This window comes from Cynocephalus volans, chromosome 11, assembly GCF_027409185.1.
Source record: "Cynocephalus volans isolate mCynVol1 chromosome 11, mCynVol1.pri, whole genome shotgun sequence".
NCBI classification, from domain to species: domain Eukaryota; kingdom Metazoa; phylum Chordata; class Mammalia; order Dermoptera; family Cynocephalidae; genus Cynocephalus; species Cynocephalus volans.
Genome location: NC_084470.1, coordinates 64,149,883 through 64,163,762, shown reverse-complemented (window position 1 = coordinate 64,163,762; position 13,880 = coordinate 64,149,883). Strand labels below are relative to the sequence as shown.

The window sequence follows — 13,880 nt, the reverse complement described above, 5'->3', positions numbered from 1 at the left end:
CTCTTTGACCCATGGATTATTTAGGAGTGTACTGTTTAATTTCTAAGTATTGGGAGACTCTTCTGATGTCTTTCTGTTGTTGATTTCTAGTTTGATTCCATTATTACAAAAAAAAAAGATACTCTGTATGATTTCAAGTCTCTACAATTTTTGAGATTTGTATTACGACCGAGGATATGTTTTATCTCAGTTAATGTTCCATTGGTGCTTGAAAAAAACTCATGTTCTGCTGTTGTTGAACAGAGTGTTCTATAAATGTCATTTAGATCTCACCGGTTGACGATGTTGCTCAGTTCTTCTACGTCCTTGCTGACTTGTTGTCTAGCAGTCTATCAGTTGTGGCTGTGCAGTGTACAAGTCCCCGGCTGTAATTGTAAACCTGTCTGTTTCTACCCTCAGCTCTATTAGTTTTTGCTTCATGTATTTTGAAGCTCTGTATTTTGGTCCGAACACATTTAGAATTGTTACCTTTCTAGGGAATTGATTCTTTTACCATTATGCCATGTCTCTCTTTGTCTCTAGTAATTTTCTTTGTTCTCAAGAGAACTTTATTTGATACTAATACCCACTCCTGCTTTTTTAAAAAAGTTAATGTTTGCATGGCATATTTTTTCTCATCCCTCTATTTTCAACATACCTATGTCATTATATTTCAAGTAAATTTCTTGTAGTCAGCATATGATTGAATCATGTTTGTGGTTCTTTTTTAATCCACTCAACCAATCTCTGTCTTTCCACTGGTGATATTTAGACCACTTACATTTAAGGTAATTAATGATATATTAGGGCCTAAGTCTGCCAATTTACTATTTTTTTTCCCTGTTCATCCTGTTTCTCATTCCTCTATTTCTCTTTTCCTACCTTCCTATGAGTTACTTTTTAATGAGTTACTTTGTATTGCTTTTTTAGTACTTGCTCTAGGTTTTACAATATAAATATGTAATTTATTAGAGTCTACTGGTATCAGCATTTACTGCTTCTACTGAGTTGTAGATACCTTACCTCTATTTAGGTCCCTTTACCTTCCACACTTCAAAAATATAATTGTCTTAAGTGTTCCCTCAACAAACACTGGGTACAACAGCAGATAGTGTTATAATTTTTGCTTCAACTATCAACTATGACTTAAGAGTCTCCTGAGAATTAGAATAGTCTCCTTTAATACTCCTATTTTTACCCATTCCAATGTTCTTCTTTCCTTTCTGAAGTTCCAAGCCTTCTTCTGTTATTTCCTTTCTTTATACATTCTTTAAGGATAGGTTTGCCAGCAACAAGTTATCATAGTTTGCCTTCATCTGAGAATGCCTTTGTTTCCTCTTTATTCCCAAAGGATATTTTCACTGGATGTAGAATTCTGGCTGGCAATTCTTTTCTTTCAGTACTTGAAAAATGCTATGCTACTTTCTTCTAGTCTCCATAATTTCATGAATGAGAAATCTGCTGTCATTCAAATTGATGTTCCAAATAAGTAATGTGTCCTTTCTCTCTAGCTGCTTTCAAGATTTTTTGTCTAATCACATTGGTGTGTTTTGACATGGATTTACTTAGGTTTATCCTTTTTGGAGTTTTCTCAACCTCTTAAACATGTAGGATGGCACTTCAAAAAGTTTGTGGAAAAATAGAATTAAAAGATAATATCAATCTTTCCATGAACTTTTTGAAGTACCCTCATATGTTTATGCCTTTCCCCAATTTGGGGTTCATCCAATGTACCTTTAAATACTTATTCAGTCCCATTCTCTTTCTTCTCTCCTCAGACTTTGATGTTATAGATATTAACTCTTTTGTTATTGTCCCACATGTCCCTGAGACTCTGTTCATTTTGTTCCAGTCTATTTTCTCTCCGTTGCTCAGACTGGGCAATTTCTATTGATCTGTCCTGAAGTTCATTGATTCTATCCACTGTCCTCTTTATTCTATTATTGAGCTGATCCAGTGAACTTTTTATATTGACTGTATTTTTCAGTTCTATAACTTTCATTTGGCTCTATTTTATAGCTTCTGTTTCTTTGCTGAGATTTTTCTATTTTTTCATTTGTTTCAAGAGAATTCCTAATTGCTTGTTGAAGCAGGTTTACAAGTCCAAAATTTGATTCATGTCAATATTGGCTTCTGTTGATTGTCTTGTCTCATTCATGTTATGATTTTTCTGGTTTGGGGGATAAGGGATTTTTTTTTTTTTATCACATTCTGGGCATTATGGGTTTTATATTATGAGACTCAGTATCCTAGTTAATTTTTTTCTTAGCAGTCAGTCTCTACTGAGGTACAGCACAAAGGCTGAGTGGTGTAAGTGGGGTGGAAGATCAACTTCCTTTTTGGCCCTACTGAAACCATGGAGGGTTGGTTTATGATTGTTCCATTGGTGTTTGGCTAAAGGAGGAAAGGTATTGTCACAAATGTTTTCTGTGGTCCTTTGGCTAGAGAGAACAGGATTACCTGGGAGTCTTTTTGTTTGTTTTGTTTTGTTTTTTGTCTATGCCTGTTGTTGGTCCAGGTGGGAGGCTTCTGAAATGCTCTAGTCAAGATATACAAGAGTCAATAAGAAAATCCCAGGAACTCATCTCCATGTATTTAAGTCCCAAAGGCCCTAGGCAGTGCATCTTCTCCTTTCTACTTCTTAGAGCCTTTCTACATTTGTTTGTTGTGTTTTGTTCAGTTTTTTTTAGTTATAAGGGGGAGAACCTGACTGGAATGTGGCTTTACTCCATACTGACAGAATCAGAAGCCTGGATTAATTTTTATATTCGAAGCTACTCCAGTCTTCAACATCCATAAATTCAAAGGCAATTTTAAATAAATTCTAGCCCATCTCCTCTAACAATTCTTTCAGTCATAAAAAACTTTATACCTCCAAATATCACACTGCCTTTGGGAAGCCACTTGAAGGAAGGCTTTGATCATTTAATCATCTTTTCTGTTTAATGTTGTAAGCACTATTATTGGATAACTATTTGAGGCTCTGGAGTACATTCCAATGCTATAATACTGGAAAGGGAGTGGAATCTTCACCCAGGCAATGGCCAAATAAGGGGAAAACTCCTGGAGAAATCTGACTATAGATTTCAGTCATTTTTCCTTCCTTAGCCTAGAAAATAATCACGAATGAACATTCCCAGGATACACTTCTTCTTCTTCAATCTACAATGCACTTGTTTCTCCCTCCTAAAAATGAAGCTTGTTATGGCGCTTCTTCCCCCTCAAATTGAAGCTCAGATATTAACTCTGGTATAACTTTTCTTTCTCGCTCTACGTTCCAACTGGAATGAATTTCTCCCAATCCTCTGTTGCACACTCCCTCAGGGATACCCAGACCAAGTGCTTCTACCACCAGCATCTAAGATAACGCCACTACCATGACCCATTTGGGCCAGGAGATTCTCCATCACACACACCGTGCCTCACAAAAGGCTACCTTGACCATCACTTTCCCTACTCTGTGGGGGTCTGCTCTCCAGAAGAACAGCCCTCTGTGACAGGGACAGTAAAACATCGTGGACAATGGCAGCTCTGAGTCCCAGGAGTAGCCACAGCTTTACCTTCAACTTAAATTGTCAACTGGCCCTGTAGGGGTGGCATAGTGGTGGCTGTGGTGGTTGTACTGACAAATTTAAAGGCAGTCAAAGGGAAACAGGGTTAATTTTATAGAAGGCTGTTTCAGGAATTTTCCTGGAATGCTCCAACTGGACGGGAAACTCCTGTCCAATTTCCTAAGATTCTTCTCTAACATGTCCTCCTTTTGTTCTGTAATATCTATGGAACAGGCAATGCTTAGAACATTGAGGATACAATAGTGAGAAGACCAGCCCTATCTTTGTAAAACTTACCCTCTAATCAATAGGCAAGTTACCCTAACAGCTACCCTAAAGATTATTTAATCAACTATAAGAAGGGCAATGAGGTGTGGAACAGGTGGGTTCAACTTTTTTTTTTTTTTTTTGAAATTTCAACAAGAGCTATATTCTTTCAACGGTGCCAACATAAGTGTCAAGCACAACAGAAGGTATGCTTAGAGCAAGAGAAAAAAAAGTCAATGCAATTGTTGCAGAATTAGCAAGCATCTGAGCTCAATGTAATTATTTCCGCACCATGATTCTATTTTGTGACTCTTAATAAATATTCTACACACTGGGGCTCGAAGGGCTTCAATGAAATGGCAATACATTAGATGAGGAATTTTTTTTTTTTAATTAAGACAGATTTATTGTAAACTATCACTGTGAGGGAGACAGGAGTGTGCCATGACCCCGGACGTTCCACCCAGCAGCAGCCCTACCTCCTTGTTTGTCCTGTCGGCTTGCACCAGCGTTCCATTCAGGCATGGTTCCACATAGTGAAGCTCTTCATTATACTGCAAAGAGAAGAAACAGCCAATGGGAAGCATTAAATTAGGGACTTAAAGGGTACTTCTTAATAATTTAAGGATATATACAAACAAACAAAAAATCAGCACAATCACAGCTCAATTTACTCACATACGGTGACTTTCTGCATGAGTGCCACTGTAGAAAACTGTGATCAAGTGCTGAAAACAGACATTATTCTGTTCTCGTTTGAGAGAGAAACATCTAGAGCATGGGCTGGACTATGGCAGGATTCTGGTGCAAACTGTTAACTGTAATGGGGTGGCTCCAGACAAACACTGGGGCCTCCCTGAGCTGGCCGGTAGCCCACGGTTGAGGTAGAATCTGAGCAGCATCCCAGAGTTGGGTGGACACAGCTCCAGCTCTTGTCTCTGGCTTCGTGGAACCAAGGCATACATGTGCCAGTCCACAGAAGTGAGGGCAGAGAGGAGGAAAGGATGTTCCTGATGTTCTCCGGTCACTCTGGTTGATCATGGCACTGCTTGAGAACAGTGACACCATTTTCCACATGTTCCCAATGCCTGCCTTCCCACCACTTTTAATCCCAGAATACCCAGAATATGACCCTTTATTCTTGTCCTAAGCTCACAATGAGGAAGTGGAAATTTGGGTGTTCTACTCTTCATTTCTCTCATCAAGCCTGGTTCTCTGCACTGTAGCTAGGCTGGTCCTTCCAAACAAATCTGACCATGTCACCTCTGTCAACCCTGTTCACAGCTCCCCATTTCTATACAGATGAATCTTCCCAGGGCTTTAAGGGGCTCTGGATACTTGCCCCTGCTGACCACTGCAGCATCTTCACTCATTAGCCCTCTCCAGAAACTTATTCTGGCCAGCCCTAATTCTCTTCCTGTTCTCTGACATGTGCTGCTGTCTTTTCCCTTAAGCCTTCCACCACTGGTCCTCTGCCTGGGGCCCTGGCTCTGGCATCTCCTCTCTCTGGCTGCCTCCTGTCCATCCTCTAGGTCATCTCATTCCCACCTCCCCTGGGAAGAAGCCTCTGGTGCAGGTTAGGCACCAGGTCAGGCCCCTCTCCTGTATACTGCCTGTGAATTCTAATTCCTATTGCTTGAATCCCCCACGACAAGGTGGGGCCACATCATCAGGGTCCACGTCTGGTCCCTCAGTGCATTCCCTAGGGCAAGCACAGAGCTAGGCCCAAATGGTGGTGTTTCCAGTTTAGTGGCCAAAGCAGCCCAGGGTTCCTGAAGGAGGAGATTAGAACGAGCCCAGCTCTTGATCAAAGTCTGGCAAAGGAGTTTGGATTTATAGACTGTGGCCAACGAGGACCATGATAGGGCTTGGAAAAGGGGAGTAAGTGAAATAAAGAGGTGAGCTTGGGGCAGTCGGTCTGGACACACTGCAGGGACAGATCGAAGAGGGGCCAGACTTGCAGCTAGTACAACAGCAACAGGAATACATCAGGCTTCATATGCAGAGATGTTCACTAAGCAAGTGGGAGTAGTGATAATACCAACACTGGCAATTAACTGTTCTTGAGTATTTCATCTAGGCACAGCTAAACTTCATTCGCAGGTTATCTCAGCCTTCTGTGGTAAGTACTTCCCATCACTCCACTTTACAGATGGGGAATCTGAGGCAGGGCAAGAATGATTAACTTGACCAATGTCACCAGGGAATAAGTAAGAGGTAAATTCCACATTCAAATCCAGGCAGTCTGACCTCACAGCCACTCACCTAAAGACCTCAAAGCCCCCCATGACTCCTCTCTAGTCCCCAAGCCTCCATACTTCCCCATCAGTTTGACTTTTACCCCCTCTTTAAACTTTGTTCCTGGTCATACAAAAGCATTTGAAATATTATATTCCAATGATCTTAGGGCTTAAATATCTTCTGATGAGACATGGGAAAAATATATTTTTGCAGTTCTGAAATGAACCATTAAGAAATGAAAGTGGGATTTTAGTCAACAAATGGAACCAGGAACAATTGGACCTGGGAGGAAATTGCACAGTCCAACATGGAGAAGAACTTCTTCAGTCTGTATTGGACTGACACTGGAAGTGGTGAGAAAACAGCCACTCCCCTGTCCTTCACTTCCCTTGCTGATTGATTTGATTTAGGGTGACAGTATGGCCATTCCTAAGGCCTGAAGCATAACTGGCCCTAGCCAAGCAAAGCTATCCAATTCCCTTCTGCTGGATACATGCTTCCATGGCCTGTCTTGCAGCTAGGGGTGGTCAAATGACCCATTCCCAGCCAATGAGACCTAAGGGGAAGTTTTCTGGGGAGTTTCAATGTAACTTTTTCCTGCCATTAAAGGAAAACTCCTCTGTGTCTGCTCCTTCCTTCCTGCTTGGGATGCTATTGTGGAGTTGTGGCAGCCATGTTGCAACCATGAGGTGACAAGACAGAGAATGGAAGGCAAAGCCAAGGAAGACATAGCAGGAAGCTGCAGCCAGCATGGGTCCTTGATGACATTGCAGAGCCATTGTATCAAGACTGTAGCTATCCTCCTCCAGGCTTCACACATACACTTGTTAGATGCCTGTATGTGAAAGCAAGCTTTGTTCAGCTGTTCTGTAATTTACAGCCCAAAACTTTCCTAGCTGAGGTTCGCACCTTGGTTCTTCTTCCTCTTATCGCTCCATTTTCCAGGTAAATTTAAATATGTCATTAGCATTCTACTTAATACACACTGTCAAAGTTGATTCGGGTTGGACAGTCTGAGCTTTGAGTCAGGACACTTGGGTCTAAGTCCTGCCTCTGCCCTGTACTAACCATGTAGCCTTGGGGAAGTCACTAAACCTCTCTGATTCCAGATTCTTATGCATAAAAATGGGCTAATTCATCTCCTTTTACCTTCCAGAGCTCTCTGTAGGGATCCAGTGAGGCAACAGACCTGAAACTGCCTTGCTAATGTAAAGGCTGTGCGTGTGGGGGACTGCAGAGAGGGCTTAAAAGGAAAGAAGAGCAAGAACTTCTTGCCCTCATCAGGGAGGTACATGTGCAGTAATCAAAACCATGCTCACCATCACTGCATGTGCTGTGGCCACAGAGAAGGAATCTGCTCTTCTGAACCCCAGCCAGCTTGTTAGTGGCATCATCCAAGCTTGCAGTTGACTAATTTCCCTTGACTGCATCAGGGTAAAGCTATGCTGAGTAATCTGGTCTGTATCACTAGAGGAAGTGGGCTCGGCTGTACATCTAAGGGAACGGTGCGCTCCAGACAGCTGGGCCACGGAGGCCTGTTGGCTGCACATGCTCACCTTGCTACCCAAGGGCCCCTCCCGAGGGGGACACCAGGGATGCCCTGCACCTGTAGCTGCTTCCAGACTCCTAGTAGTTCTCCATGTGGAAGGTTTTCAGTTTCTGCATTTTTGTGGATGTTCCCTAGATTTCTATTTTGTAAAGTAACAATGTAGGAGAGCTATAACCATTTATAACTGAAGATCTGATCCCCTCTGGTCCTAAGACACAATGGCTCTCCTTCATCCCTGCTTAAATCATATATCAATGGTCCAGGGAAGAAAAGGAAGCAAAGCTCATCATCACCAGTCAGATGCAACTTCCTTCTGTCATTTGCTGTCACTCCCTCACACCACCAGGACTGAACCCTACAGAGGCAATCAACCTCCCCCCTCTTGCCAAAGCGATTAGTCCTTCTGGCACATTTCTGGGAAATGGGACAAGTCTCTTCACAGGAGGAGAGGGCCCAGCAGTCCTGGAGATAGTCCAGCCCAGCCTCCTAACCACACGGTGAGGAGGTGGACAACAACTTTTGCCCCTTACAGAGCTTAGAAACTGCCACATGACACTTGGAGTCTCAGTCACTGTTAGTTTCTTCCCCACTTCTCCTTCCTGGTTTGCTTTCCCCTTCTCATTTGCATGAGGATAGAGCAGTAGAGCTAAAGCAACCAAGACAGACAGGCCTGGGTTCTGATCCTGGTTCTGCCACACACTAGCTGGGTGATCTCAGCCAAGACATCTCAGCTCTTGGCGCCTCAGTTTTTATGTTCAGGAAACAGGGATTCTAACTGCACTGGTCTCATGAGCCCACTATGAGGATAAGTGAGATAATTCAATAGTCAACACAGAGTCCAGCATGTAAGAAAGACAAAGAAGGCACCAGGGTGCACACACACAGATGCACAAAGAAGAGTAAAATATATATGTGTGTGTGAGGTGTGCTAAATAAATGGAAAGACCAACAAATGACATCCTCTGCTACTTGCAAAGTAGAAAGGGGGTGGTGTGGGCAATGGCAAGGTGGCCCACTTTTGGGAGCAGGGGTCACATGCCCCTATCCTCCACTGGAGAGCAGGGACTCTGCCTCTGTTGGGGACAAGGTGCTGCACCATCAGGTACATGTGACTGTCTAAGTGCCCAAGACAGAAATCCACAGTGCCTGGCAGCACACTGTCCCACTCCATGCCACAATGACCTGGGTCTTTGGCAGACTGTGAGCCTAAGTGGTACAGCAGAACTCCCCGTTCCTTTTTTGCTCATTGAATATTAACTAAGCACCTACAATGTGCCAGGGACATAAAACACTGGCAAAATTTGCTCATGTTATCATCGTGGAGTAATCATGAACCACTTCTTACTTTTATTAGTAAAATAATATGCTCATTACATCTGAAGATAATGTCTGCTTTTCTTTTTCATGATAAAAAGTGCTTATCTGTGACATGCAATGATCCATCCAAAAATAAAAACGGGTATTAGACTACATCCCACTACTCTGTCCTCAAGGGAACTGTCCTTCCCTTTGCCCTGTTCAACCACCAAACGCTACACTCTGACAACAAGGGGCATACCACTATCTCCCTTTTTCCTCTTGCCCAATCTCTGTAAGCATTCCCTGATTCTCCCCTTTGAAAGACATAGCAAACTCCTCGACGGGAATGTTAATGATATTCTAAAATAGAAAAGGCAGGTTGTAACTTTCATTAAATGAATGGCCAGAGAATTTTGGAGAAGAATCTGAAAACAACGCCAATGGGCTGGTCTCTCCCACCAGGATTCATACAAGTCCGCATTAGTGTAAAATCATGTCATACGTTGGTTCACGTAAGTCCAGGACAAAGATGGGACAATGGAGGATCAGTGACTATGGGTTCTGGATGATATTGGGTAATCTGAACGCTGCTGAATGTTGGAAGCTGGACTTGGACAAAAGCAACGCAGCTTTCAGGCCTAACAGAAGACAACCAGTGGCCTAAAAAAGAGACTGAGGAAAGACCTAAGAAGGGAGAGACTTTATGGAACATCTCGACATGTCACCCGGAAGCTGAAACTCCTTCCATGTCCCTCCACTGCCTCCAGACAGTGTCCCAGTTCCTCCACATGGCTGGCCAGGCTTGTTTGGTCTGGCTTGCCTCTCTCAATCCAGTCCCTTCTTTTCACCATCACCATCTATCCCCCTCCACCCCCACCCCAATATGCTCCAGACACACTGGACTCCTTCTTGTGCTGGGGGAGGTCCTACAACCTGAAACTGACATCTTCCTCCTCGGATGTCAACTCCTTCCTCCTTCTCTCCCTGCCCTACCCCATCGTTTACTTGTCTGAAAGTGCCCACTTAGTCTTCACTTCTTCCTAGAAGCTGTCCCTGAGCCCCAGGATGGTCACGTGCCCTAGCTCTGTGCCAGCCTCCTTCACTGCTCCTCTCCAAGACTGCACTGGCCACACTGTACTGTCAGCACCTGCTTCCTGGCGCTCCACATGCAAAACCTCAAGGTTCCCAAGAGCAACCCATCTTCTACCTTATTTACAAAGGCAGCCCCAGTACTTAACACAAAGCACTCAGCAGTATTTGTTGAATGAATCAATAACCAGGACAAAGAAACAAAAAGGCAAAATTGTAGAGAAGATCACTAATGGAAAAGACTAGGAACAAAACCATAAAAGAAAAAAAGGTGGCCCAGAGACTATAATGATAAGATGAGAACCTCTACCCTTTTAAAAAACTGATAAATGAAAAGTAGAGGAAGTAAGTGGGTTTGCTTCACAAATCCAAAGTTCCACAAAAATCCCATAGAATTAAAATGTTCACATGCCCACATAATGCAAGAAACTGATGCAGAATTGCTGGGACTCCGCTGAATATTTTAATGGTTTTATTGGTGCACTTTTGATTAAATAACCTTTAGAATGAAAATGTGTAGGGATTATGTAATGAAGCGGATGAACCCACAATATTTTCACCAACACAAGCCATCCCAGGGATCTTTTGCATTACAAAAGCTTCTTATGTAATTTGAAACATGACTGGACATAATTAGCAGTACAGAATAAATGAGCATTGAAAGAAAATACCATCCTCATATTTTTAATACGGAATCGATTACTCTAAAAAGCAAATCCACAGCAGGCAAAGCACCGTAGAAACAGTTCTAAAGAAAATTCTGCAAATTAAAACCAGGGCACCAGAAAGTGCTGGGTTGAACTAACAAATAATGCTCTTCTCAATTCAACTCTGCACAAATGTGGGCTGTAGGAGACATTTAAACTGATTTAACAATATCAGCCCAGTTAATACTGTGTTCATTTAATGCATGGCTTAGGCTTCTGTAAAATCATTTTTCAAATTTCAGCATCGAAGCACAAAGTTAGCACTCTCATTTTTATGATAATATTGTTAATTTAATGCATGGCTTGGAGTTAGACTTCAAAGCGAATCAGAAAAATATGCCTTTTCTCTTGTCAGAGACATCTCTCTTCACGCACCAGTGGTTTGACCTTAAATTTTAACTTCAACTGCACAAAATCACTCTCATATTTCAACTATTCCTTTATAACTGAATCAGTTTTAAATAGATTTTGCAATACCTTACCCATGAAAACTAAAATAATTTTTAATATTATCCTTTTACGTTTATTCCCTTGAAAGACCTATATTAGAAGATTTTCGATGTAATATATGATTGCACTTCACAATGAACTTAATAAAACATGCAAAACTGACTCAAGTGGCCAAGGAAAGCCTTTCTCACTATTTAAGTCTCCCTCCTTTCTCCAGCAATATGGCACTGAAAATCACATGGCAATGACGATTTTGTTTGTACAAATGGAATTAGATTTGTACAAACAAAAACCTGCAGTGCACAAGGGCTTCCAACTTGAAAATAAAGATTGTATTCTTTACTTTCTCTCTAAACCACTGAAATGTCTCCTCAAACATCCATTCAGCAAGCAAGGGAAGGCTGACTGTGCAATGAAGGGTGAAATGATAATGTCCTCCTCCATAAATGGAATCCAGCCTGAGAACAATGCACCCAGATTTGCAGGGTATTCTGGATATGGTTGCAAGTGTCCCATCCCCTGCACTTATAAGAACCTGCAGTTGGATCACCCTCTAGACTGGAGGCATGTGACCATTTTAAACAGATTGAGAGAAAACCCATGCCATGTTACCAGAGGAAGTATGTCAGGGTGGAAGCAGGAGGTGGTGGAGGAAAAGAAGAGATATAGGGCCAGGCTAAATTGGTGAAACACTGAAGGTTGGGAGAGACAAACAATACAAGGGAATGCGTATGAAAATTTGCTAACTATGAATCTACTATTGTTTAGAACCTCAAACGGTTGGTAAGTGCATAAATATAATGTTTACCTTCCTTGGTGGACATTTTGATAGTACTTAAGAGCATAATCTTTGCTGCAGCAATTTCACTTCTAGATTTTATTTAATAGAAGCACACTCAACCCTGCAAAAATACATGCATTCCATTCAGTGTATTCTATACAGGGAAGAGTTCATTTATTGCAGGACTCTTGAGTGGGAAAAAGATTGGTAATAGTATAATGTCCAGCAAAGGGGGGTTGATTAAATAATTTACATCAGCTATATGTGATGAAATGCCCTGCCATTCAAACACACTTAACTGCATTACAAGTATAGAGGCAAGTTGCTGAATATTCTGTAAAATATGATTCTATTTTTGCAAAAACATTATGTGTGTGCATATACATAGAAAAATTTAGAAGAATATATGCCAAATAGAAAGGGAATGAGAACATTTCTGGATTGTTTAAAATTTTTACATATGTTGCCTACATTAAAAAACAATCAAACGTTACTGTTAATTGATGGTCCATTATGACCTCAGTCTTCTAATATAAATTCACTAACATACCTGATCCATTCCTTTACCCATTAGGAGAACAGAGTTCATGATTTTACCATAAAGACTTCAAATTTTAATAGTTCAGTTTCTCTCTAGCTGTCAAAATAATTATGTAAATAGTCTTGAAGCTGATCATTTATGTTGAAAACTAACAAACAGATGTACAGGGAAGGCTAACGGGACCTCTAAGGGTTTCTTTATATACGGGGACAATTGGGGGGAAAAAATTTTTTTCTTAACTATTCTGTAATAACTGGCATGCCTACTTTTAATTATCTTAATCAACCCTCTCTTCATTATTGAGTTGACGCTGTTTGTAGATCTTAATGAACTTACATAGATTGTTTCAATCAATGGGTTTTGTTAACAGAACAATAAATCCTGACTGATAAAGGATTCACGATGTAATTAGTTAGCTCTTCTTCCTATGCGAATTTCTGATACTTCTGTAATGAGTAATTAAAGATTAATAAGAAAGATAGTCTCAAATTAGCTGCTTCTTATCTGCAAATGCTTCAGGATGTGTGGGGATTGGGCACATTTACATATTCACAATGAGGCTGGTGACTCGAGTAATTTTTCTTGGTCAGAAAACCCTAAGTTCTAACCATCTGAAAGTCTCCTTCCAAAGAACTGTGTCCAGGGGCCACATAATTTCAGAGGTGATGGCTGAGCACATCACCTACAAGAGTCAGACAGTGTCTGAGTCTCAGGGTGCCACTTCTTCTAGCTGTGTGACCTTGAGACAGGCACGTCTACCACTTCGTGTTTCTGTCTCCATACCACATGGCACAGAGCTGGGGTGAACGGTCAGTGAAATAATCTGCAGAGGACGCTTAGCAACAGGCTTGCACACAGTGGGCACTCTATGGATGGCAGCTGCTGTCATTCACTCAACAAACATTTAAACTCCTGCTATTCACAAGCACTGTCCTCAGTGCTGGGGATACACCCATGAATGAACAAGACTAACCCTTGTTTCCAAGGAATTTACTATTCTCTTGCTCTTCCCCTTCCTCTTCAAGGCTTTTAAAAATCTCCCTATAAATCATGTTTCACTGCAGTCATGCCCTTCTGTTCTGAGAGTCTCATCAGAAGAAGCATGCAGACAGGACACTAATTCAAGCAATCTGCTCTGCAATCCCAGCGTCACTTAAACACTCGTGTCCTCTGCCTAGCCAATACAAGTGGGTCTCATGCCCACATGGAAGGCTGCCCAGATACAGGGTTCCGAGACTAGATCCTCTGCTCAAGGGTCTGGCGAAGGCCTGCAGACCACAGGAACAGCATTTGCAAAGTACCATCTTACTTCATATCCTAACACTGGCTGAGAGAGTCCTGAGCACCAGCCTGACACTGGTGCATCAGCTCAGATAATCCTGGCAGCAACCCTATGCTCAACAAGGTCCCTCACAGTTGAGAGGGC

At 41.9% G+C, this 13,880-nt stretch overlaps 1 protein-coding gene across 2 annotated transcripts in view; it reads right to left on the bottom strand.

Moving 5' to 3' along the window:
• CACNA2D3 (calcium voltage-gated channel auxiliary subunit alpha2delta 3) overlaps nt 1-13,880 on the bottom strand; it is an 828,419-nt gene that overhangs the window by 434,959 nt on the left and 379,580 nt on the right. For both annotated transcript variants that reach the window (XM_063114014.1, XM_063114015.1), the window contains exon 9: nt 4,277-4,351. In XM_063114014.1, the coding sequence (XP_062970084.1) occupies nt 4,277-4,351 (75 nt within the window). The remainder of the gene's footprint in view (nt 1-4,276; nt 4,352-13,880) is intronic.